Genomic DNA, 23,592 nt, shown 5'->3' with positions numbered 1-23,592 from the left:
TTTGTTCTGTAAATAACAAACACCTCCCATTCCTTCAAGCTCCTGACTTTCTGTAAATCTGTGGGGAATATAAAACTGAGGACAGCCTTACATGTCAATAGTTTGGGCTTCAACAGCATTCCAGACAAGGTTGGATGGAGCTCTGAGCAGCCTGATCTAATGGAAAGTGTCCCTGCCCAGGCCAGAGGGTCTTTCAGGTCCCTTCTAACCCAGGCCATTCTGTGATCACTAAACACAAGATAGTTGTGTTCTGCTCTTGTTGGTCAATGGCTTTTCAGTTGCTTTACCAAAATACAGACAATTTGTGGAACACAATTTTTTATTAATAACAGGCCACATTTGTACTTCGAAAAGAGTGAAATTAAAAGGTGTATTAAAACATACCCACTCTAAGCAATCTATTTTCTTCTGTAGAAAAAAAAGCATACAACAGGTAGAAATCCTATATACACAGTATATCAGTTCCAGTCATCAGCGCCTCCAAACAGTGTTTTGCAAATTGGTAGAACAGTGTTAGAACAAACCATCCAGTTCCAGTCCAGCACAAATTTCAGCTCTTGACTTGCTCATTTAAGACAAACCACTAAGCACCTAGTCCAGTTTACTGATCTCAGGATACATACAAGGTAATACTGTACATGAAGACAGCAGTGTTAAGCTTTTAGTTCTGCTTGTTTTTTTGGAATCCTGCCTTGTTATTAAGTCTGCCTCATAAACTTTTGAGTACATGGAAATCTGTAATCAATGTCTCCATTAAAAAAACACAGCAGAAACCTGATTAACCGTGCCTTAAACAGCCCTGTCCTCAGCTCCTGCATTAATTTCAAGCAGACTGCTGTTGTGCTTATTCTACACTGGAGGCTTTCAGCCCAAAATATCGATTGCTGCAATGAACCACAAATCTATGCCATCTTTTTTTTTTCCTTTTTGTTTTGAGGAAAATAAAAAAAAGCATAATGTTAGTTTTTAAATTAGTTTGGCACATCAAGGAAAAAAAAAAAAAAAAAAAAGCAGGGGGAACACACAAGTCACATCCTTCTCTCACAACATCCATGGGAGGGGAATGTCCAGATCCAGGCAGGATGGGCAGGCACAGAGTGAATGGCACAGACCAGGGCGGGCTCCAGCTCGCCTGGCCTCAGTCACACTCAAACAGCTGCCACTGCTGGTGAGCACATCCTGCACAGCTGGAGACGGCCCCGAGCTCCAGCAGCCTCCTCACACCAGGTAAAAAAGCACCACTGGGCACCTTGTGCTTAAGTGTCACTTAACAACACGGTGGGCGAGCTATTCCTGCTCTGCTGCAGCAAGGCCTGGCCCTTGGCCCTGGGCATGTCAGCCTGAGCCCCGTGCTTCAGGAGAACCTCCACGGCCTTGGCGTGCCCCCCTCGCGCCGCCAGGTGCAGGGCCGTGAACCCCTGGCTGTCAGAAACGTCGATGTTCTCCGCGCTGACAAGTTCTTCCAGCACCTCGGCGTGCCCGCTCTCGGCGGCGAGGTGCAGGGCTGTCCTGTCTGCGGGGCCTCTGGCCAGAACGCTGGCCCGCTCGTCCAGCAGCAGCCTGGTGGTGGCCAGGTGGCCGCTGCGGGACGCCAGGTGCAGGGCCGTGTAGCCCTCGGCCGTGGCCGCCTCGATGTCGGCGCCGTGCTTGAGCAGCAGCCGCGAGGTGCTGGTGTGGCCGGTGCCGGCGGCGATGTGCAGCGCCGTCTGCAGCAGCCCGTTCCTGATGTTGACGTCCGACTCCAGGTCGATGAGCAGCCGGGCCACGCGGTAGTGGCCGCGCTGGGCGGCCAGGTGCAGCGAGGTCCTGCCGTCCAGGGTCTGCACGTTGACGTCGGCGCCGCGCTGCTTGGCCAGCAGCTTGACGATGGGCAGGTGGCCTTGCCAGGCGGCGTAGTGAAGGGGCACCCAGTCGTCCTTGCCCCGCGCGTTGACGTTGACGCCTCTGCGCAGCAGGATGCGCACGATGTTCTCCTGGCCGTACTGGCAGGCTATGTGGATGGGGGCTCTGCCCTCAAAATCCACCTCGTTTAAGGACGCGTTCTTATCCAGCAGCATCTTGGTGCTGAAGTCATCCCCGTTTTGGGCAGCGAAGTGGAGAGCGGTCCACTGGTCCTCGTCTTTGGCGTTGACGTTGATTTTCCTGGCCATAATCAGCTCCACGATGCTTTTGAATTTCTTCTCGATGGCTATGTGAAGAGGGGTGGACCCTTTTTTGTTGGTGAGGTTAGGGTTAGCATTGTACAGCAGGAGCCATTTCACACACTCTTCTTGACCTGCTTCAACGGCCAAGTGCAGAAGGCTGGAGTTCCCATCCAAAACAATATCAACATCTTGAGGCTGGAGGATCTTCATCAGCTTGCTGGTATCTCCGGATAAAATTGCCTCCGTTAGCTTCCTCTTCTGTATGTCTGTAGTACCAATATCTACATGGAGAGAAGGAAGAAAATTTTTACCATGGGGGTGGTGAAACACTGGAACAGCTTGCCCAGAGAGGTGGTGGGTGGATGCCCCATCCCTGAAAACATTCACCTTGATCTAGCTGAAGATGTCCCTGCTCGTGAAATGCCCATTCCAACCCAAACTGTTCTAAGGTTCTGTGGAAAAGGCATCATCACAATTCTGAACCTTACCTGCCCATGGTTTCAGCAATGAGCTGCCTGCAGAGCAATCCACCCCCAAGCCCCACAGGAGTCACAGAACATTTTCAGGTCAGATTTGGGCCCCTAGTAACTCTGTTTCTTGTGGCATGAAGACCAAAGGATGTTGTGGTTGATCTCCCTGCACTAAACATTGTTTACCTAACTGGAAAACAGATGTCTGGGGTTTGCAGTACTGGAATGAAAGGTGAGGGGGTCTTTGTCTCAATGATCCCACAGAGAAGGTGGCTTGAGTCCTCTCCAAGGTGCTCAGATTTAGGCTTAGTGTAACTGAAAAAGCCACAAACTCAGCTGGCCTGACTGGGCAGTGGCTTTAGTCCCACATCAAGGGGACGCTGGACTAGTAGTGACCTCCTTTCCAACCAACCTCTACATAACTGATTCTGTAATTGCTCTAATGGGAGTTTACTCCTTCACAAAAGTAAATAAGATTTATTATTTCTCATTAGATCATGTTTGGGAACCACATAATTTTTTTATTTTTATTTTTTCCTTTTAAATAACTATCTCCAGTAAACAAATTTGTAGCGCTGACAGCAAGAGAAAGCAAAGCTAACAATAATTTCCAGAATGTTGTTCTACTCTCCAACCCATTGCCTCCCATGCCCCAGTCCAAACAACTACAAAGGAAAACTTGACCACTACCTGAACTCTCCCTTTCAAAGGAAAGGGAAAGGGATCCTCTGGAGGAAAAAGCTGAATCCACAGATGAAACTCCTGAAAGCCGCTTGTCACTGGAGGCAAGTTTGGACTCAGAAGAGCTGCGGCTGAGATCCTCAGGGCCTTCCATAGTCTGGGAAATCCCTGAATCCAACTGGGACAACAGCTCTGAGAGACTGTAATCCTTCACTGAAGGTAGAGCAGGCTCCTGTTTCTTCTGGGACAGTGCACAAATCCCCTTCAAGAGAAGCACACAAGCATTTTAGAAAGGTCAGCAAACAAAACTGAGCGTGAGGCTCTACAGAAGAAACATAAATTTGTTAGTTTGCAGTTAGCCTTTAAACACTATTTGAATTAAATGAAACCTATGAATAAGGTCACTGAATTTTTTCAGGAGCAGGAGGGAAGCTTCCATTAGAACTCACAGAGCCACTAAATCCACATGGCTCTTCTGTCTACAATGGTTTTTAAGATCAGTCACACCCATGCAGTTCCAGCCTTTATTTCCTAACTGTCCTGCTCTCCTTCCACAGAATAAGATGCATTTGGTTCTGATCTGAGGTTTTCCATGCCCCTGCTGTCATTTGTGCACACCAGTCCTTCACCAAGACACACTTCTATCAGGCAAGGTGGTGCTCAAAAGCAGCAAAGAGAAGGTTGCTTGGAACATTCCAGGTCATAAAGGAGCCTGTTCCTCCCAAAACCCAAAAGTTTGAACAAGAAGTGAAGGAGAAAATACCTCAGACTGCTGCTCTGGGGCATTCTTGGTGTCCAGGTCCTGAGTTATCATCTCTTTTGTTTCATCTTCTGGTTTTTCACAAAGAGCCTCTGTTTCTGAAGTGATTTCTTTAAAGAAAGCAGGAGAAGGTTTTAGTGCTTGGTTTTTTCAGAAGGAGAGTTGCTGAGATACCCTGCTGCCTTTCTCTATCTCACTTAAAATCTCTGAAATACTGAGGGAGAAGGACTCCAGTCCTGACCATTCCATCCAGCACCTCCTCAGTGGGCACAAGTGTGCCAAGGGTACCCAGGGCAGCAGAAACAATTCATTTTGAGCCACACCAGACTGGTGTGACACAGGGGCCACACTGCAGGACTGTGAAATGGGAGCCACTGCATTGCTGGCAGATTTAGATATGTTTTTTTAAAAAGATGGAATCCCTCATTCCTTCAGTCCTCATTCCTTGTTTGAGCAGGAGGAGAGGGAAGAGGCAAATCTCTCCCATTGATGCTAAATGAAGTACATGGTGACACCACTTGGTACATCCCTCTCCACACTTGAGATCATAACAGGTGCTTTGGACAAGTTCCAATTTTTTACTGGCAGAGAAGTGACTGCACAAACTTTCATTACCAGAAAGCAATTCCCTCTCTCAACATACAATAGTACAAATTTCAAGAGCCAGTTCCTTCAATGCTTTGGTACACTGCAAACCACACCAGCTCCAGCCTGGCCTATCTATCAGAAATAAACAATTTCTGGCTGAATGGACCAGCTGGTTCAGTACAAGGCTTATGCCTGATGTGTTTACATAACACCATCATGGTCAGGCATGTCCTCAGATAATCCCTTCCTCCACAAATGAGTAAGTGGCCTGTATCATTGTCTCCACCACACAATGTGCTCTATTTATTCTGTCACAGAGCTTCTCAGCGTTTACCCCAAGGATTAGCAGAGTCCTGAGCAATAATGTGACTCACAGAAGAATAAATGGGCAGCCAAGTTACGAGGAAATCTTACCTTGAAATGTTGGCCGCTCACCAGGATCATCCTGCCAACATTTTTGCATCAGTTTGATCAAGTTATTACATGAATGAGGTCTGGATTTGGAAACAGCAGGTAGCTCTGGGCGGTGGCCTTTAACTACTTTTACCATAATATGTAAAATGTTGTTTTCCTCTGTAAAGCAAAAGCACACGAATTTAGATGTTCCAGCAAAAGGAATCACTTCTCTTTTTTTCCAAGAGCATTAAGAGTGCATTAGGCTGAAATTTTTTCACAAATTTTTGTCTAGATTTCACATCAATAGGGGAAAAGATTGTTGGTTGTCTTCTCCAACAAGATATTTTTAATGCAGTAACACCTGCTTTTCACCTGCTTCTTAAAAACAATTTTCAGCGAGTGACTGTGTTCTTTTCCCAACCATTAAAGATAAAGAACAAAAAAACTCAAACAGTTCTTTGCTACCTCTATTTAGATTTCCATATCTGCCTGTAAAGAGCAGAACCTTGGGTTTTATTTAGACCAGGTACCTGAACTATTCATAAAGGTGAAGGAAGAAGACAAATCAAGAGGTGCAGTAATGCAGTAAATCAACCACTGGGCTAAACAGAATCCCTCACTGGGAGAAAAACTAATAGTAGACTGGAACTTGTTGGGACATGTTTGCTATACATAGGCCAGTCACAGACACAGGAAAGTCATAAAGAATAAATAGCTGCCCGTGCATTTACTGCAGGGTGGAACAGGGCTTATTCTCACAGACAGCTGTTCTTTTTTTTTATTATTATTTATTTTTATAAGGAACAAATCTGTACCCACAATCTACAAATAAACTACAGAGCCTCTCTACAGAGGAGCTGCTTCTGAACAACAGCAGAGCTGCCTGCCAGGTTGGCTTTGCCACACACTGATCTGAAGCTGTGCAGCAAACTCCAGCAGAAGCAAAAATGTGCAGACAAGGGCCCCTGGAGAAATACAGGTTCTGTTTCATGACATAGGACAAAGGGGGACTTAAGCTTGTGGTCAGAATTTGAGAGTTTAAAAGTGTCTGGTACACAAGACTGTCAGAATTTGGAGGTCACGCACAAAAATCTGGTGGGGCAAGAAGTGTGCTTATCAATGGGAAAAAAGAAAGAAAAATTCAAGATGACACACAACTTACCTGCAAAAGGCTTCTTCTGTGTAAGAACTCCCCAAACCACGATGGAAAAGCTATCAAAAAAAATTTAAAAGGTTAAAAAAAATATTTCTAGATTTTTTTTTAACAAAACCAAAAAACTCATGGAAGTATAATTATTTTCCTTGTCCCTCCACTTTTGCATCTAATTCAGCTGATGAACACACACACACAGAGATGCAGCTAAGAACAATGATTTCAAAGTCTAGCTTTGGCAGGGAGGAAACTGAGGCAGCAAACACAGGGACTTGCTGGAGGTTGCCAAGACCTTGGTAGCATTTACCAACCACTCCACATCCACCCTGACAAAATCAGAGAAAGCATTACAGTGGATTTAATCTAATGCTTCTACCCTGCAATATGACTTTAAAGAAATACATTTAATTTAGAATAAGAGATATCTTTTCAATCTAAAGCTGTGATTTCCTTTTCCTAATAATCTTGCCATGAAAGAAGAGCCAAAGACCTAGTGATGAAATCCACTGAAGATAAGTCAGAATTTTATCTGGGGTTTGAAAAGTAGGTCAGGCTGTGCCTTTAGAAAGGAAATTAAAGGTGGGCAGAGTGCCTCCCATTGCCAGTTGATAACAAATAGTTTCAAGACCCAGGATCACCTGCAGTTTTTAAAAGGTCTCTACCCTACAAAGACTTTGCAAAACCCAAAGCAAATGTAACACATTTCAAGATGAGGCTCAAATTGAATCTAGGGGTTTCATGCTTAAAAAAAGTTAAAAAGGGCTCATTTTACAGGGTTACCAAAAGAGCATTTAGGTGTTTTCATAGTTCACTGACCTGTACACATCATGTTTGGTGTCAAAACACCTGTTTTTCTCCTTGATGCGCTCTGGAGGAAGATAGGCAATGGTGCCACACAAGCCATCCATGCTGATGTCATGGGAATGGGACAAGCCATTGCACTTTGCAAGCCCAAAGTCAGAAATCTGCAAAAAAAAAAAAAAAAAAGAGAGGAAGAAGGTGAGAAAAGTGCGTGGTGCCATCAGATTTTCAAGGTGTTCACAAAATATTTTTTGCAAAGAACAACAGATGCAACAGGATGACCCAACAAATACAGTGAAATGCTATTCAGAAACATTAAGCCAATAAAAATCTTGGGAAGGATAATGCTATGGTAGGTTTTTTGTTATGGTTAAGCTGAAAGATTAAGAAGGAAAAAAAAAAAGAAGGCAAGCAGTTTTTGCAAGCAGCAGCATGCCAGCCCATTACATAGCAAACACAACAAACAGTCAAGACAATTTATTGTAATTTAAACCAGTCGAATTTAGCTACAGCAAACTACTTTAATGTAATTATTGGCCCTGCCACCCCCTTTCCCTACATAACCTCACGTTGCAGGATGTCTTGGAATGTCCTGGCTCTCCAGAGAACTCTGGAATCACTCTTTGAGATATCACTGTTACACTGGCCATGCCAACGAGGACCAAGCCCAACAGCAGAGCCACCAAGCGCTCCAAAAACCCAACTGGAAACACACACACACACCAAAAACCCACACAGGGAACTCTCCTTGGCAGCCAGGAGACACAGCAAGTTGGTGCAGTGACGCAGGGAGCACAGCTGAAATGAGCACAACAAGTGACAGCAGGTTTATAAAAAGGACACACCTCCACTTTAATTTGAAGTGTCAAGCAAATATGCATTCATTTGCTCTCAAAGGCACACCAATCATCGAGCTAACAGATAGGCCAGGAATTTCCTTTGTCTTACTTATTTCCCACTGGACAAAAATGTCTATTAAGCCAAGTGGAAAACTCAAGGAAAGTCAAGTCTTTTTATACCACTGATTTTTGTCTACATTGCAGATAAGATTCCCCCTCCCCCTAACTAATACATTCTTTTTATCTAATAAATGCTCAGGTTTTTCAATGACTCATTCCCCTTTTGATCTTCACAGCTTCTCCTTTGAGAAAGTTTTCCCTCAAAACAACAAGCATAATTAAAAAAAGCTTTTTTTTTTTTTTTTTTTTTATAGGCTCCGACTGTACACTTTGAGAAGTTTCTCTCTAAAGATACCACAAAACTAGTTGTAACATGTGTCCATTACTGGAAAGGGAGAAAATTGCTGCCAGCTTCAGCCTCCTGGAGAACAGGCAGGTTACACAGCCATGCAAGGAATCTCCCTTTGCCATAAAACAAACAAAGCAACCCACACAGCTTCAGCAAGAACTTCTCCCATGGACAAAGAAGAGCTGGAGAAGTCCTGCACCCTAGAACACAGGTATGCCCAACCTGCTGTCCCTCTTTAATCTGTAGGGTAATGTGGGAATGACTTGAGAACAAAAAAACATACATACAGGAACAAATAAAAGAGGGGGGGAAAAGGGAAAAAGCAAAGTCATCTGGAGGGATAGCTTCTCATCCTTGTAGGACTACACTCTCAGGAGAGGGATTGCTGGACTCCTCAGCAAGCCAAACATTGGAGCCCAGGAAAGCAGCAATTAGCCCAGAAACCCATGTCCACACGCCAGGTCACCCTGGGAAGAGCCAAATCGACCACCACAGGAAATGCTGCATAAATCTGGGGCCCTTGGTGCTCCAGAGGAGAAGAGAAGCACAGCCCCAGCACCACACTGTGATGGCTGTGGCGTCAGGTTAATAAAATAAAACGCTGCAAGTCTGAACGGATCCGACGTGGCGGAGCGCCGCTCTCCTTTGATTAACGTGCAGCAGAGCCTTGTGCACACCTCAAGAAATCCAGGCATAATTAAAGCCACACACCTCCCTCTTTGTCTAAACAATGCCGTGCTTCCTACTGCGTGAGTGAAGAAAGGAAGATGAAATGCAGACAGCAGGGTGACACTCCTGTGTTTGGAGGCACCAGCTACGGTGTGCGAATCTAAGGCTGGGGGCTAAGGCAGAGCTGAGCAATCCAGACTGAAAAAGTCACCCTACAAACTAAGAAACAGCTGAGGTATTTGGTATACACCAAAGGCTAGCAAGGACTTCACCTTGTGGAACTGTTCCTACTTAGTATGAAGGACTGGGTGTTATGTCAATTAATTAAAAAATCACCTGTAGAGTAGCGCTTTGGTCATATCAAATTCTGCAGGAGAAAGCACTGGAAATTGAGGAATTGTTATCTTGCAGGCTGCAACAAAATAGTGAGATTCTGCAGACAGCTTTTTGTGGCTTTTATTAGTTGCTCTAGGGTGAATTTTCCACACTGCATGGCGTATTTAGTCATGCAGGTTCTTTAAACACCAGTGGGAACTGCACAGTGGGTGGAAGATACAGCCACTTAACTTGCCTGGTTTGCCTTTAAATTGCTTGCCAGGCGCCTCGTTCTGCAACACCCTTTGCTAGGGAAGGCAGGGGAAGTGGATCACCCTTCCCCACTCCTTCCCTGCAGCCCACCCCAGGCTCTGCCCTTCCCCAAAATTCCGGGGGAATCCACAACCAGCGATTCCAGGCGGGTCCCTTCAAACGCGCTGCGCGGTATCAGCAGGGGAGACAGGGAGGCGACAGTGCTGCATGCAAAACCCGCGGTGGGGAGAGGAACAGGCAGCCTTGGCCAAAGCCCACGCACGCAGTGGGATGGTTCATGTTCAGGCAGCTCTGCTCCTCCAAGGGCTGCATGAGAACCAACACGTGAGCGCCGAGCACGCACGCGTTCCCTGCCCGCTTCCAGCAACGCTCCCTTCACCTGAGTGCTGCAGTCTGGAAACTGAGACGCCTCTGAGTTCCTCAGAGAGATCAACAAGTTCTAGAGAAGGTTGAAAAAACACAGTCCTAAAAATTAGTGTTGAAAATAAGTTTCTGTGTACGCTCCAAGAATATAGTTTTAGACATAATAAGACTAGAGTAAGAATATTGCTTACATTTCTTAGATAGAACAAGATAGATCATAGGTGCAGTTTATATGTAACCTGGCATGCTAAGAAACTAGAATTTTAGTAGTTTAAGAAGAAAAGGTTCAAATTTGTGATTTTAGCTTGTTGGGTATTTTGTATATAAGAATTTATGTATTGGGGAGAGATTTTCTTTTGCTCTTGTTCTTGCTCTCTCACTTTTCTTTTCTGTTCACCACCATCATCATCACCTGATGAAGACACGAGCTGCAACACTGAGTCTCCTAGGACCTCAACAAGAGTAATTGGGACTAATCGGGACTTTACTTCTGTTTGGGACTCTATGCCAGAAACTTTTAGCATGGACTTTAAACTCTTGCAATTCTTTGCCTTTCAAGACTGATGTGCCTTTACAATAAACAGCTTTATAGCAACTAATAGCTGCTTGGCTCCTTTAAAGAAAACACCACAACTAAACCTTCCAAGATCTCTGAAAATTTCAAGTTATATATTTATTTTTATTTTCAGTTCAGTCTGTTTTTAATGCACACAAGCAAGGCTTTCTCTGCTTCTGCCATTCACGGACCTTTCCATTGTAGTTCGTAAAAAAACACTCACTCGCAAAGTTTTAAATGCTTTAAGAAATTATTTTTGTAATTTTTTTTGTATTTTGTAATATTTTTTTGAAAACTAGAAGATACGTTTGCATAACTACAACAGCTACGACAGTCAGCTATTCCCAAGCACTGCAGGGACCTAGTTCCCAGAAACAGCAAGAGTACTTGGAAAGTGTTTGATTTTTTTTCACTGATGACTCCTGACAGGCTGCCCTGAACTCTGCTCTCACCTCCTGATATCCTGGACTGTGCACTTAGCTCCTGATGCTTTATGTCACTTTTCTGCAAGCAAAACTCAAGAACCCACTGCAAGGGACTCAGGGACAGAGTTCACCAAAAGGTTTTCTGCACCAAGTACACTGGATTAATTTTTAATCTCTGCTGGAACATCCAGTATTTGTCTCTGTTCAAAGTCTCTGCACTTGGATATTGAGAATGCCCCCACGTTTGTCTGTGGGGTATTCAGGTATCTGGTGGTGGGGGACATTTCCTTTATTTGCTTTTTCTGGGGCTAGGGGGAAAAGGCTGTTCCATTTTTGTTCTTAAGGAATGCCTGAAATTTTTAAGAAATTTGCATGGGTCACAGATTTGAACTACTAAAAATTATGACTAAAAATTAATTCCAAATACCAACACAATTTGCACTTCAAACTTATCTCTTTATGAATAGGTTTTTTTTATGAATGCACTTCAGTTAGCTTCTAAAAGACACTTTTCTGAAACAGACTGTATTTCCATCCTTTTCCAACCTGCCCTGACACTTTTAACTCCCCCAAACCCTTTTCAGGTGGGACATTTGTAATGTTGCAGCACAAGCCAAAGCCAAACACCCATTTTAATCCATTGTGAACCTGCATTACTGTAACAGGGATGGTTTTGTTCCCTCCCCTGTGCCATCACAATTAGATCAATCAGAGAATTGATCAAGGTGCAAACCAGCTTTGTTGGTTGGGATTAAAGAGCCATGCAACAACAGCCCTGCATGGAAACCTTGATCAGAAAGGGTGGGAAACAAGCAGAAGGGACACACAGAACAAAGGCTCTCCTTATCTGCAATAACAGGAGAGAAATTGCTGATATAAAAGTGGATGTGCTACCTACATCAGGCAGTCTAATAAAAAGAGACAACTGCTCTTTACCAGCCTGGCCTCTGGGTATTGCCTGGACCTACAGCTAACAGCCTACATGAAGAAGCTTTCTGATCATGAAATTTGCCATCTGGCCAGGCTGCTTCTAACTCCATGCTCAGAAATTTTGCAGCTGAAGCAAATAAAAGTGAGGATCACAGAGGCAACCTTTCCATCAAGGCCATCAGCATGGTACAACACAGCAACAAACTTTACACTGGTTTACACTGGAGAACTGGGGAGGAGAGAAAAGCAACTATAGAGAGCTTAAAGCAGTGCACAGCTGAGAGCAGCTCGTTCTGCTTCAAGTTCTTTAAATCCAAAATCTGGGAGATGAAAAACAACTGGTCAGGTTTGTCTCTGTGTGTACATGAACCCACACATGTATATATGTATGTCTGTGTTGTGTGTGTGTGTACAAATATGACAAGATGAGGAGCTGCAAAAAACCCAAACAAGAACTTAAAATAATGCTTCTGCCCAAAAGTATTAAGTTGCAGTATTAATTTTAAACACCTGAACAAAAAGTAACACTCGTGACCATGAGATTTTGGAAGACAGGAAACCTGGGAAGCAGCCACAGAGATCACGAGGGCATGGCAGCTGGCAGCAGGCTGGGCACAAGATTTCTGCACGTGGTGAGGTGTTTATCCTCCTTCCAAGGGCCCTGCAGAGAGATCCCATCGCAGCAGGGAAGGAGCAAACTCACAGCCCACGAGGGCAGTGCTGGAATGTGGCTTTGCTTCCCCTGTGCCAGCCATTGCCACATCACAGTGGCTCAGGGGACACATCCAGAACGTGTGTGGAGGGCAGGAGAGCTGAAGAATGAGCTCAAAAGCTGTGGTGGAGTTGAGCAAAGGAATAGATGTCAGGACAGCATGTAAATATTGAAGGAGTGAATATAAGGAACACTGGAGAAAGGGGCAAGGGAGGATCTTGCTGGTACAAATAGAAGTAAAAGTTCATATAAAGGAAGAAACAAAAGCAGGCTGATCCCTGCTGCTGGGATATGGAATAATCCTGCCAAGGAAAGCAGAGTGTTTAAAGCAAACAAGATGGAGCAGAATGGCAGGGAAGGAGCTCCCACCACCAACTCACAAGGGAGGATGGATGCATCCACCTTCCCAAAACCAGCAAAGCTTTGTGCTGCACATATTACACACAAATATTTAAAATTACCAGGGAATCCCCCAACGTGCCTTTGGTATAGTTAATATCTGTCTATCTATATCCCTGCTCAGGATAATCCCATCCTCCTCATTATCCTCCCAGTTCAGCACACACTTATGTAATGCCCAGGCTTTATGATTTGGAGGCACCCACTTGATGATAAGTTCTGTACAGCAGCACTGCCTTAGTCACCAGCCTCACTCAGGGCTTTACAGTGAGCTCTGTGCTCGTAAAAGGAGCAGGGTGTGTTTGCATTTAACTGCAGGATGGCACAGCAGCATTTCTAATGCTCTCCACTGGAAGACTGACAGTTTCCTGGCTCAAGGGCAAACAGTTTGTAAAAGTCCTCCCTACCTCCAAACTATTCTTCTGCAGTCTGCAACATCTCTTCACTCACCTTAGGACTCTATTAGGGACAGGTCACATACTAAATTAATGCTGACATTTAAAGCACTTCAATCAGCAGCTCCATTAGCCTTCCAGCAAGAAAATGCACATTAAATCAAGCTGCAGGGTCTGAAATTTAATTATAAATTTCATGTCATACAAAAAGAAGGTTTGGGGCCACATTTTTAAAGTGAAGGCACCTCACAGAATATGTTCATCTCTTATTTTACATATAGGTTCCTGTGCCTGCTTTGCTTCTTGGAGGGCTTTCCAAGATGCCTGTGGAGGTAGAGGACTGCTGGCTGGAAAAGGTTTGGATTAGACCATTCCTTTCTGAAGCCCATTGAAAGGATCTGAAGACCTTGATGTGTTTCACACAGAAGCAACAGTTCAGGGATGTCAGCAATGACCTCACCAGTGACTTTTTAATTTTTGTCCATCTTGCACTTTGCCCCCTTGTGTTACATCACCACCCAGATACAGGCTGTGCAGCAGGCACTTCAACCTCCCCAAACAGTGAGAAAAACACAGCCTTGCTATCTGGGCTCATGGATGAGTCAAGAAGCAGGAATTTAAGAAGTTATGCAAGCAAGCATGAACTTTTAAGTAAATAAATACTTAGCAAAGACCTCTCAGCACCAGTGTGTGAGAACAGGCTTTCAACAGTTCAAATCCTGATGTTCTGGTCATAAGAGCGTGACCACCTGTAGATGCCTCTTACCACAGAAAGAAAATCCTTCCAAGAAATAAATCACTAAGAGGCCTAGTAAAAAAGATGAGACTATCACAGGTGTGATCTCATTAGTGGCACACACCTCTTATGACTCCAATCTTCTCATGACATCAGAAAACCTGTCTTTATTTCATGAAAACTTCGTTTTTAGAATGATACAGGCAAGACCAAAGTCAATTGATCAGTGAGGGGGCCAGGGAAAAAGGCAGCAGATGGATTATAGCACTGCTAAAAAAAATAATTGAGTACTTAAAAAAAAAAAAAAAAAAAAAAGGAAAAAAACTGTATTTCAATCTCTGGGCTCTGTAAGAAAAAAGTTGAGAAAGCAAGCACAACCTTCTTGGTGCAGCTGACCACAGAACCTCCAGTAGAGAAGTTTAACAAGTTTGCCAGTTTACTCTGGAAATGGATAACGAAAATAATTTCATGCTGTTACAGCCACAAAAAAAATGCCTTTCAGTGACCTCTGGTATGCATGAGCAGTCAGGACAGAGATGCTTCCTCACTGTACCTGCTCTGAGCAAATGGAAATGAGCTGCCTCTGGGAAGGCTTCTCCAGACTCCAGCTGGAAATGAGATCTGTGCATTTAGTGGTGCAAACACCTGGAACAAAGGAACCATGGCAACTGTGGGAGTGGCAAAGATGGTTTAGAGGTTCACACCACTTTTCTCCCCCTGTTCTCAGGGAAATTTGTAGCAGGACCCATTAGAGTTCACTGCATCCTTCTAAAATTTCAGGAGGGCTCTCACAAGCTCTAAGCATACCTCTGTTATGTACTGAAATGGTGCATAAACCAGGTGGATTTATTCAAGGGTGGATTTCGATTTGGCAATCAGCGGCCATTTCTCCAATTCTAAAGGAATGCTGCCGGTTTTCTCTCAGGAAAAACAGAGCACCCAGTGCATACCTTGACGTGGTAGTGGGCATCCAGCAGGATGTTGGCAGGCTTGAGGTCCAGGTGGAGCAGTGGGGGGGACATGCAGTGCAGGAAGTTCATGCCCACGGCCGTCTCGTGGATGATGCGGAAGCGCAGTTCCCAGGGCAGGGGCTCGGAGGCCAGCAGCTTCTCCAGGGACCCTGTTTCCATGTACTCCATCACCAAACCCACTGGCTCCTTGCAGATGCCATAAACAGGAAGGATGTAGCGAAACTTTGCCATTTCCATCTTCCTGGCTTCTTCCAGCAGCTCCATGCGCTCCCTGGGTGGGAGAGAATGGGAGGTGAGGGATGGAGCAGCTGTTTCTCCACGGGCCAAACATGCACAAAACACTTCTTAGAAAATCAAACAGTGAATTTTGTGATCATCCCTGATTGACCCATGCTGCCAAACATGCATAAAACATTTCTTAGAAAGCCAAACACTGAATTTTGTGATCATCCCTGACTGACCCATGCTACCAAACATGCACAAAATATTCCTTAGAAAACCAAACACTGAATTTTGTGATTATCTCTGACTGATCCACGCTACCAAAAATGCAAAAAACATTTCTTAGAAAGCCAAACACCACATTTTGTGATCATCCCTGACTGATACATGCTGCATCTCAGCAGCCTGCATTCCAGGTGTATTTCCATATTTATTGATTTGGGGTTTATGCTCTCAGTGGTAGGAGCACAGGTAAGCCCTACATTTCTGAATATCTTGAGTGCAGAGTCCATCTCCCTGCTCTGCTGGTTATGCTGTGCTGTTCAGGAGGAGGGTTTAGCACTGCTGTAACTCTTTGGGCTGAATTAATTAAATTTTTGTGAGTCATAAGGCTGTGTTAATCAGGACAGAGACCAGTCAGCATCACTTCAGCAGCCCTGCTGGTGCATCCTGAGTGTACACAGACCCAAACCTTGGGAGAGAAATCTCTCGACCCACTATTGAGGGAAGCAAACTGATTTCTGTAACCAGGGACACACAACAAAAGCCTCCCCAAAATACAGATCTGACAAGTCCAAAACTGCACTCATCTCCAGCAGGTGCCCAGAACTCCCAGCACAGCATTCCCAGTGATGTAACAGACCCAGTCCTGGCAGCTGTAATGAGCACCCCGGGTTGTTTACAGGTCACTTCAGCCTGACCCTGCACAGGGTTAAGTGTTACTCAGTCCCAGCTGCAGCCTCACAGGTCAGGACCCTTAATTGCTGTGCCTTTCTTCTGCACCTCCCTCACAGCCTTCTGCAACAGCCCACGAGGCTTCAAGTTTAAAAGAGGGAACAAGATCCTCTCCCCAGGCTGGCTGTGCCCACACTTGATGGTTTAAAGACCCTTTAATCTGTGAAAAATGCATTATTAGTGATTATGAACCCTGCCCAGAGCAGCTTTGGGCCATGGGCACTGGCACATTGCTATTGCTGCCATAGATTCACAAAAGAGGATGTAGGGAGGTCAGACAGGTAAGTATTTCCAGAGCAGACCCTCTCTGATTACATAACAGCTCCTGCAATTTATCTAAAGATGTGCACACTGTCTAATGGACAGCAGTACCTGATGTAATAGGACAAAGTTTGTGCTCTGTGCCAACAAGTGATGCCAGTCACCACGGTGGGAGAACCTCATGGCAGAACCTCAGATCAATCAAACTTTTAAAATTTCAACACCAAGGCAGCAGCACTGCCACTCCTAAAAAGAGAAAACACCAAATCCAGCCTGCACACAGCTAAGTGTTTTTTTCTCAGGTGTCCCCCAATGCCTGGATGACCTGGAGAAGCTGAAACACAGCCTATGAGGGACCCTCAGATTTTGGGAGCTGTCATTTGGCCCCCAGACTGGCTGGGAATGTGTTTTGCTGCTGCTGCTCACCTGCTGCAGGTAACATCTCCCACCAGGGCACAGCCAGCAGCAAACCCATCTCAGAGGTTGAAAACCTCACACCCATCAAGATCAGGCTGAAAAATGGTTTAAAGAGGGACTCACATGCTGAGAGAGGAATAAAAAAAAAGATAAGGGAAATTTTTTTCTCTTAACCATGTCGGCTCCTGCTGCTCCCTACAGCAACTTTCTTGTGAAATAATTGCCTTTGCAGACAAGTACCCAGTTTGCTCTTTGGCACGCTGGAAGGGAGCGCCTATGAATAACACAACCAACTCCTTGCCCCCAAGCCACACGCATAGCCAGCATAATTCACCGGGCTGAGCGCTGGAGTCAGGGATGTAAAACACCCGTCTGAGCCCTCCCAGGCAAAGCAAGAGCCCAGCAACAGCCAGAGTCTGACAAGAACCACTAGGATCCTCGGGATGGGGTTCTCAGGCTGGCAACAGCCCCAGAGAGCATCGCCAAAAGCACAGATTGGCTGCTGGAAATGGGGCGTCTTCTAAAAAAACCACCTGAATTTTCTGTTTCATTAAAGTAGTCTTTAAAACAAAACAAAAAAAAAAAAAAAAAAAAAAAAAAACCAAAAAACAAACAAAAAAAAAAAAAAAAAAAAAACACAACAAAAAAAATTCTTGCTTTCTGTTTGGACCAGATCCAGTTAATTGAGTGAATTAACAGAATAACAGGCGAGTGCCCTCTATCTAATTTGCCTGTTTAAATAAAGCCCCCATGCAACAATTACCACCCTTAGCACTTTCCCATACCCAAAGCATTCAAAAACTGAACCAGCCAGAGGCCTGGGACAGCCAGGGGAGGCTTTCAGACAGCTTTCAAAAGGGCCCCTGACACCTTTTGAAAACAGAGAAGGAAAACACAAAAGAAGTGAAGAGAGCCAAAGCAGTCATTAGCCGGGTGCTGGAGCGCGCTTGCATTAATGGCATTAACACAAGGAGCTCGTTAAACGCAGATCTGCCGCACCAGGCAGAGATCAAAGGTCTCTCCCTTCCCTTCCCTTCCCTCTTCCCTCGCAGGATGCCAGTGGCGCTCGGCACAGACCGAGCAGCTCCCGGAGCGCTGGAGCAGCGGGGACGGAGCCCCAAATTCGCATCCCGCGCATCGAGGGATGCGGCGGGGCTGCCCCGACACTCGGAGCTGTTCTGAGCCAGCCAAAGTGAAGGAAAAGCGAAGCTCCCAATGGAGTTTTTCAGCCCAGAGCCACAGGTCTGGCCTCTCTCATAATTTTTTATTTAATACCCGCGCGATTGAAGAGGCAGAATTGTCTTCTCGAGGCGCCTCTGCTCCCCTCTCCCTCCAGGAGTGTATTCTAACTTTATGGTAATAAAGGAAAAAGAGAAAAAAGAGGGGAGAAGGGGGAAAAGAGGGGGGAATGGGGGAAATGGAGAAGGGGGGCAAAAAGAAGAGTGGAAAAGAAAGAAGGGGAAAAGAAAAATGGAAAAAGAAAAACGGACAGATGCACAAAGGAGAAAGGAAAAAGGGAGAAAAGGAAAAATTAAAAACGAGGGGAAGGGAAAAGATGGAGAAAAGGGGGGAGAAGGGGGGAAATAGGGAGAAGGGGATATGGAGAAAAAGGGGGAAACGAGTGGAAAGGGGGAAAAGAAGTGGAGACAGAAAAAAAGTGGGAAAGAAAGAAAAGAGGAAAAGCAAAATGGACAAAGATGCACAAAGGAAAAAGGGAGAAAAGGGAGAAGAGGAGAAAGGGGAAGTGGAGAAAAAGGGGGGGAAAGAAGGGGGAAAGAAAGAAGGGGTAAAGGAAAAAAAGAGGGGAAAAGGAAAATGGAAAATGGGCAAAAAAATGGGCAAAGAAAAAAGGAAAAAAGGGAGAAAAGGAAAAAATTGGAGGGAAGAAAAAGGGAGAAAAGGAAATAAAGGGGGGAGAAGGGGGAAAAGGAAAAGAAAAATAAATAAGAAAAAGGAAAATAGAAAAGGGAATAGAGAACGAAAAAGAGAAGAAAAAAAGAAAAAAGAAAAATTAAAACTTGCACACAGGACAGCTGAGGTCATGTAAATGATGGGCTGCACACACTTTCTCCTGTGAATAGCCCACACATCAAGAGCTGCAGCACTGGGTCCAGTGCCAAAGAGCATCTCTGTCTGAGAAGTCAGTAGAGATCAGTCATTTTCAAAGCAGCTAGAGATATTAAACTGAGACCTCCAAAGAGCTGTCTGCTCCCACTCCACATCAGACAGACAGGGCTGCATTCCTTGGATTCTCCTGGAGAGACAAGGGCCTTGCTCTTGCCCACTGCCCCAGTCCCCAGGGCCCAGCCCTTGTCCCACAAACCCTGCCACAAGAACAGCAGGAATTACAGCCGTGCCTGCATTTGCATGGATCCAATCTTTGTGCCCTAGAGATAACACTGCTGTAAAACTACAGCCTTAGACTCACCAGGCAGTGCTCACAGTTTTATATTCCCCCACCACCACCACCACATTTCCCTAATGGAGTCTGAGACAGAGCAGTTAAAGTCACTCCAGAGAAACTCAAAAAGTTGCTCCAGAGAAGCTCAAAACTTGTAATTGGGGCCATTTGTGTGAGACACCTCCAGCCACAGAGCAGCCAGGCTTCTCCCAGCCCAGGGGAGATCCAGCCCTGCTCTGCAGGCAGGAATTTAAGTTAGCTCTTCACAAACTGCTGGTGGTGCAGGTGGGGGTCCACCAAATTACACCACCCCTGAATGTCCTCAGGAGCTCTTCTGCATCATGGCAGAGCTTTCAAGAGCATACAGTGGCCTCTGCTCTGCATATTTAACAACTTCCACACTGCTAACTCTCAGAGCAGAATGTGAATATGAGAAGACAAGAAGAACCACTGCATGGTCAAGGCAGAATATGTTGGGGAAGGGGGGAAAAAGGAAGAAAATCCCTTTATTCAGGTTAACAGATGTCAGCCCTGCTAACAGATCCCTGCAATTCTGGTACCAGAGGATTACAGGACAGCCAGGCTCTCCCCTGATTTTTAAGGAGCACAAGGTGACTCTTAGATTCTCCCTACACAGAAGAGATTCATTCACCTTCACCAGCTAAACAAATGCAGCATCCACTAACAGCGAGGCATTTCTAAAGCCTCCTCATTTTCAAGTCTTGCTCCATTCCCAAATTCAGGATGGGAAATATAAGTGGGGCTTTGCTTGTTTTTTTTTTTCCTTGATCAAGAATTTTTTTTCTGCTTCCACGCCCTGTAGTCACCTCCAGTACACCTCCAGTAAAGATCCCTCTCCAGGAAATGTTACACCTGACAGTCAGCACGTTTATGTTCAAAGCAAAGTTTTCTCTCTCTCCACTGTTTTTCTGCAGAGCACACTTCCATTCTGGCCCACAGGGGTGAGGAGAAGAGACTTCACCCTCTCCACTGCAAGTGCTGGGGGAGAGGCTCCTTCACCTTTCACTCTTTTGTTCAGATTTACATTGAACGTCCCCATACTGAGAGCATCCCATGTGAGAAACGAGATCTCAGGAAAGTGGGAGCAAATAAGGTGTTAGGAATGGAATTTGGCGCTGGATTGTCTGAGAGGGTTTGGGCTTAAATGTAAAAAACACTTCTGGCTCCACATTCAGTTTTTCTTCTGCTTGAGGCCACTTGGCTCTATGATGTGATAATTGCCGAGGGAATTACTCCAAATCTCTCAGTGTCTGCAGAAACACAGTAAGAGACTACACAGAGTGTTACCACCACCAAGCCATTACAAACAGGGTTTTAATGTGGTACCAAATAAATACATCAGAAAAAGCCTCTGTGCTTTTCAGTTAATGTTTCTGATACCACTGGCAATTTTTCTAACTCTTCACAGGGTTCCAAGAAACAGCTAGTCAAGTTAATCTCCCGGATTAACAATCTAATTACACAAACTTGTTGCAACCTGCCAACTAAAGAGGCTGTGTTTGAGTCTGTCTGTGCCCCCCACCCCACCATTTGAATAGCACGAGTTTATTAGAAAAGTTTTGGGTAAAAAGTCTCAGCATAACCATCTCCTGAAAGGGATTTGATAGGTCAGTCCAAGAACCAGAGGAGAAATTAAAAAAAAAAAAAAAAAAAATTTGCATTTTTCAGGGGTAGCTGTTTCAAGGGACAGGAACACTCCAATTTCTTATCAATGCTTTCCTCGAGAAAAGTACAGGTTCTGCAGTAAAATAAGTTATGTATTTCATGGATTGGTTCATTGAAATCAGTCAGAAGCTGCAGGATCCCTATGGCCTCAAAGTTCCCAAATACTCAAAGCATTTTTTGGCTTACTGAGCTGCATGTTTGTATGGTCTCCCAGTATTTGCACACCCCATAGCCACAGAGGAGGACAGGTGGCTCTCTACTGCACATGGTATATATTGAGATCTGATAGTAAATCTTAAAATTAATTGTTCATATTAAAATAGGTGACAGCACCCTTTGTAACAGAGGGAAAATTAACTTTTGGAGTAGATTTCTAGATGTACACTGCAAATGAAAAGTTCTAGCTTATTTTTAAGACATGTTTTAATCTTAACTTCAAAACTAATCAGCCACGGTACTATTTTGATCAATAAGCATCAAACCTGAAATCTCCTTTGAGGTTTTAATAGGGGGCTTGCAGATTAGCACAATAAAATACACTCTGCAACTTAAAAGTCTTTTCCATTTTATTTGCAGACAGCACAGTTACCCTATGCACATAGTAAACTCTCCCTCTCCAAAGGACATTTAATTTCACTTACTACACTCTACAAGCCATGCCTACTGCAAAGTCAGCAATTCAGATACTGGGAAAGATGCTCAACTACCCCAGAAATCCTGCAGAAGATGGGTTTATAAACGTTTCCAATCTTGGGCTAGCTTATCTCCCTCCTGCAGGAAAGGCACTAACAGGAAACCTTTTGTGACTGAGCCAATCCACGTCTGAAAAACTCAACTGCAGAATCGCTTTGTGAGCTGGTGGAGATCCCAAAGATCAAGTGGAGCCGGGAAAGCTCCAGGAACACGACTTGTGCACAGAGGCTGAGCTGCTGGAAAGCACCACTGTCCCTACAGCACAGGGATGTTTCTGAAGATGCATCTGACAGCCTTCCTCTCCTAGGAACAGAGACCTGCACTGCACAGCTCCCATCCCTGGTGTTCCAGGCCAGGCTGGATGGGTTTGGAGCAACCTGGGATAGTGGAAGGTGTCCCTGGTCATGGCCGGGAGCTGGAAGGAGATGAGCTTTAAGGTCTTTTCAAGCCCAAACCGATCTGTGATTTTCTGCGGTCGCGCACACACAGCGTGAGAGCAGCACAGCCCAGGACCACAACGGGGGACAGCGGGCAGGGAGTGCCACCGTGGGGCACCTTCACCTGCAGCACAAACCACCTGCAAGGACCCATCCCGAGCAGACAGACACACGGGCAAGCGCTGCCCCTGCTCTGGAGCCGCACACATTTCCCAGCACGGCTCCTTTCAGACACCAAACCCGCGGCTCCAGCGCCCACACCCCAACACCCCCAGCCCGAGCCTGCTGCCAGCACACGAGGCACAGTTTCTGCACTGCCTGGCTCTTCCCAAGCCCCCGGATCCCAGGCACATCCCCGCTGCTCACGGTCTCCTGCCCGTCCCATCCCGGTGCCGCCGGAGCCGCTCGCTGCCCGCGCAAGCCGGCACACGCTCAGCCTGGGCAGGGCAGGAATGCTTCCCGCACGGCTCCCAGGGAGCAGGCGAGACATCTGGGGAATTCTATGGGATACTCCATGGGATATCTCCTGGGATCTGCTGGCTGGGAGACGGGCAGGCTGCACACACGGAGCGCTCGGTCGCCCCGCGGCTCCCCGGCTGCGCATCCGCGGGGTGACCGAGGGCTCGGAGCGCCTCTGTGCCAACAGTCCCTTGTTCCCCCCCCATTGTCCCCCATTCCCTTCGTCCCCCCCTTACTTCTCATCCACATGAAGGCTGGGCGAACACTTGATGGCGAGCCAGGTCTTCCAGTGGAGGTGCCGCACTTTATACACCTGCCCGAACCCTCCCGAGCCGATCTTCTCCCAGCTGCTGAACTCGCTCTCCTCGAAGGTTTTCAGCAGCCCCATGGCCCAGGGGGAGCCGCCGTCCCTCGCCATGGCCCTGCCGTGCCCGGACACCGCCCGGCCCCGCGGAGCGCAGCGCAGCCGCCGCTGCCGCCGCTCCGCCCGCCCAGGTGAGTCAGGTGTGCCGGGGGGACCGGGCTGCCGTCACTTCCTGGGACGGGCGAGTGGCTGCGTTTTCCACAGGTGCCTTTTCTGTCCTGGGATAGACGAGCGGGGCAGTTCCCGGGTTCCAGCTGCCCCGGGGCGATGCTCCCGTCCGGAGCGATGGGGCGGGAGGGGAGCGCCGCGCTGGCTGCTGAGTGTGACAAATAAACTGTGACAAATGAGCTGTTCAATAAAGGAGAGGGAAGTGCCAGACACTTCATTCCTGCCTTTTTTTCTTCACCTCATTCCTGCCTTTTCTTCTTCACCTCATTCTTGCCTTTTCTCCTTCATCTCATTCCTGCCTTTTCTCCTTCACCTCATTCCTCCCTTTTCTTCTTCACCTCATTCTTGCCTTTTCTCCTTCATCTCATTCCTGCCTTTTCTCCTTCACCTCATTCTTGCCTTTTCTCCTTCACCTCATTCCTGCCTTTTCTTCTTCCCCTGCTCGCAGCGGGTCCCTGTCGCTCCATCCCTGCATCCCAGCCTGGTGTGCGGGACTGCGGCCAGCCTGCCCCGGGCTGCTGTCTGTCCAGCCACGCTCTGAAGCA

The 23,592-nt window shown here is 46.1% G+C and overlaps 1 protein-coding gene across 1 annotated transcript; it reads right to left on the bottom strand.

Moving 5' to 3' along the window:
• Positions 1–304: 304 nt before the first annotated feature.
• RIPK4 (receptor interacting serine/threonine kinase 4) lies at positions 305–23,285 on the bottom strand. Its single transcript, XM_079321321.1, has 8 exons — positions 22,752–23,285; positions 14,965–15,256; positions 7,009–7,157; positions 6,202–6,251; positions 5,058–5,216; positions 4,059–4,165; positions 3,305–3,557; positions 305–2,425 (listed from the first exon to the last, which is right to left on the bottom strand). Exons 1-8 carry the CDS (start codon positions 22,931–22,933, stop codon positions 1,257–1,259), a joined length of 2,361 nt encoding a protein of 786 aa, XP_079177447.1. The 5' UTR covers positions 22,934–23,285; the 3' UTR covers positions 305–1,256.
• Between the last annotated feature and the right edge of the window lie 307 nt (positions 23,286–23,592).

This window comes from Erithacus rubecula, assembly GCF_903797595.1.
Source record: "Erithacus rubecula genome assembly, chromosome: 1".
In the NCBI taxonomy this organism is placed as follows: Eukaryota; Metazoa; Chordata; class Aves; order Passeriformes; family Muscicapidae; genus Erithacus; species Erithacus rubecula.
This window is presented reverse-complemented; position numbering and strand designations above follow the sequence as displayed.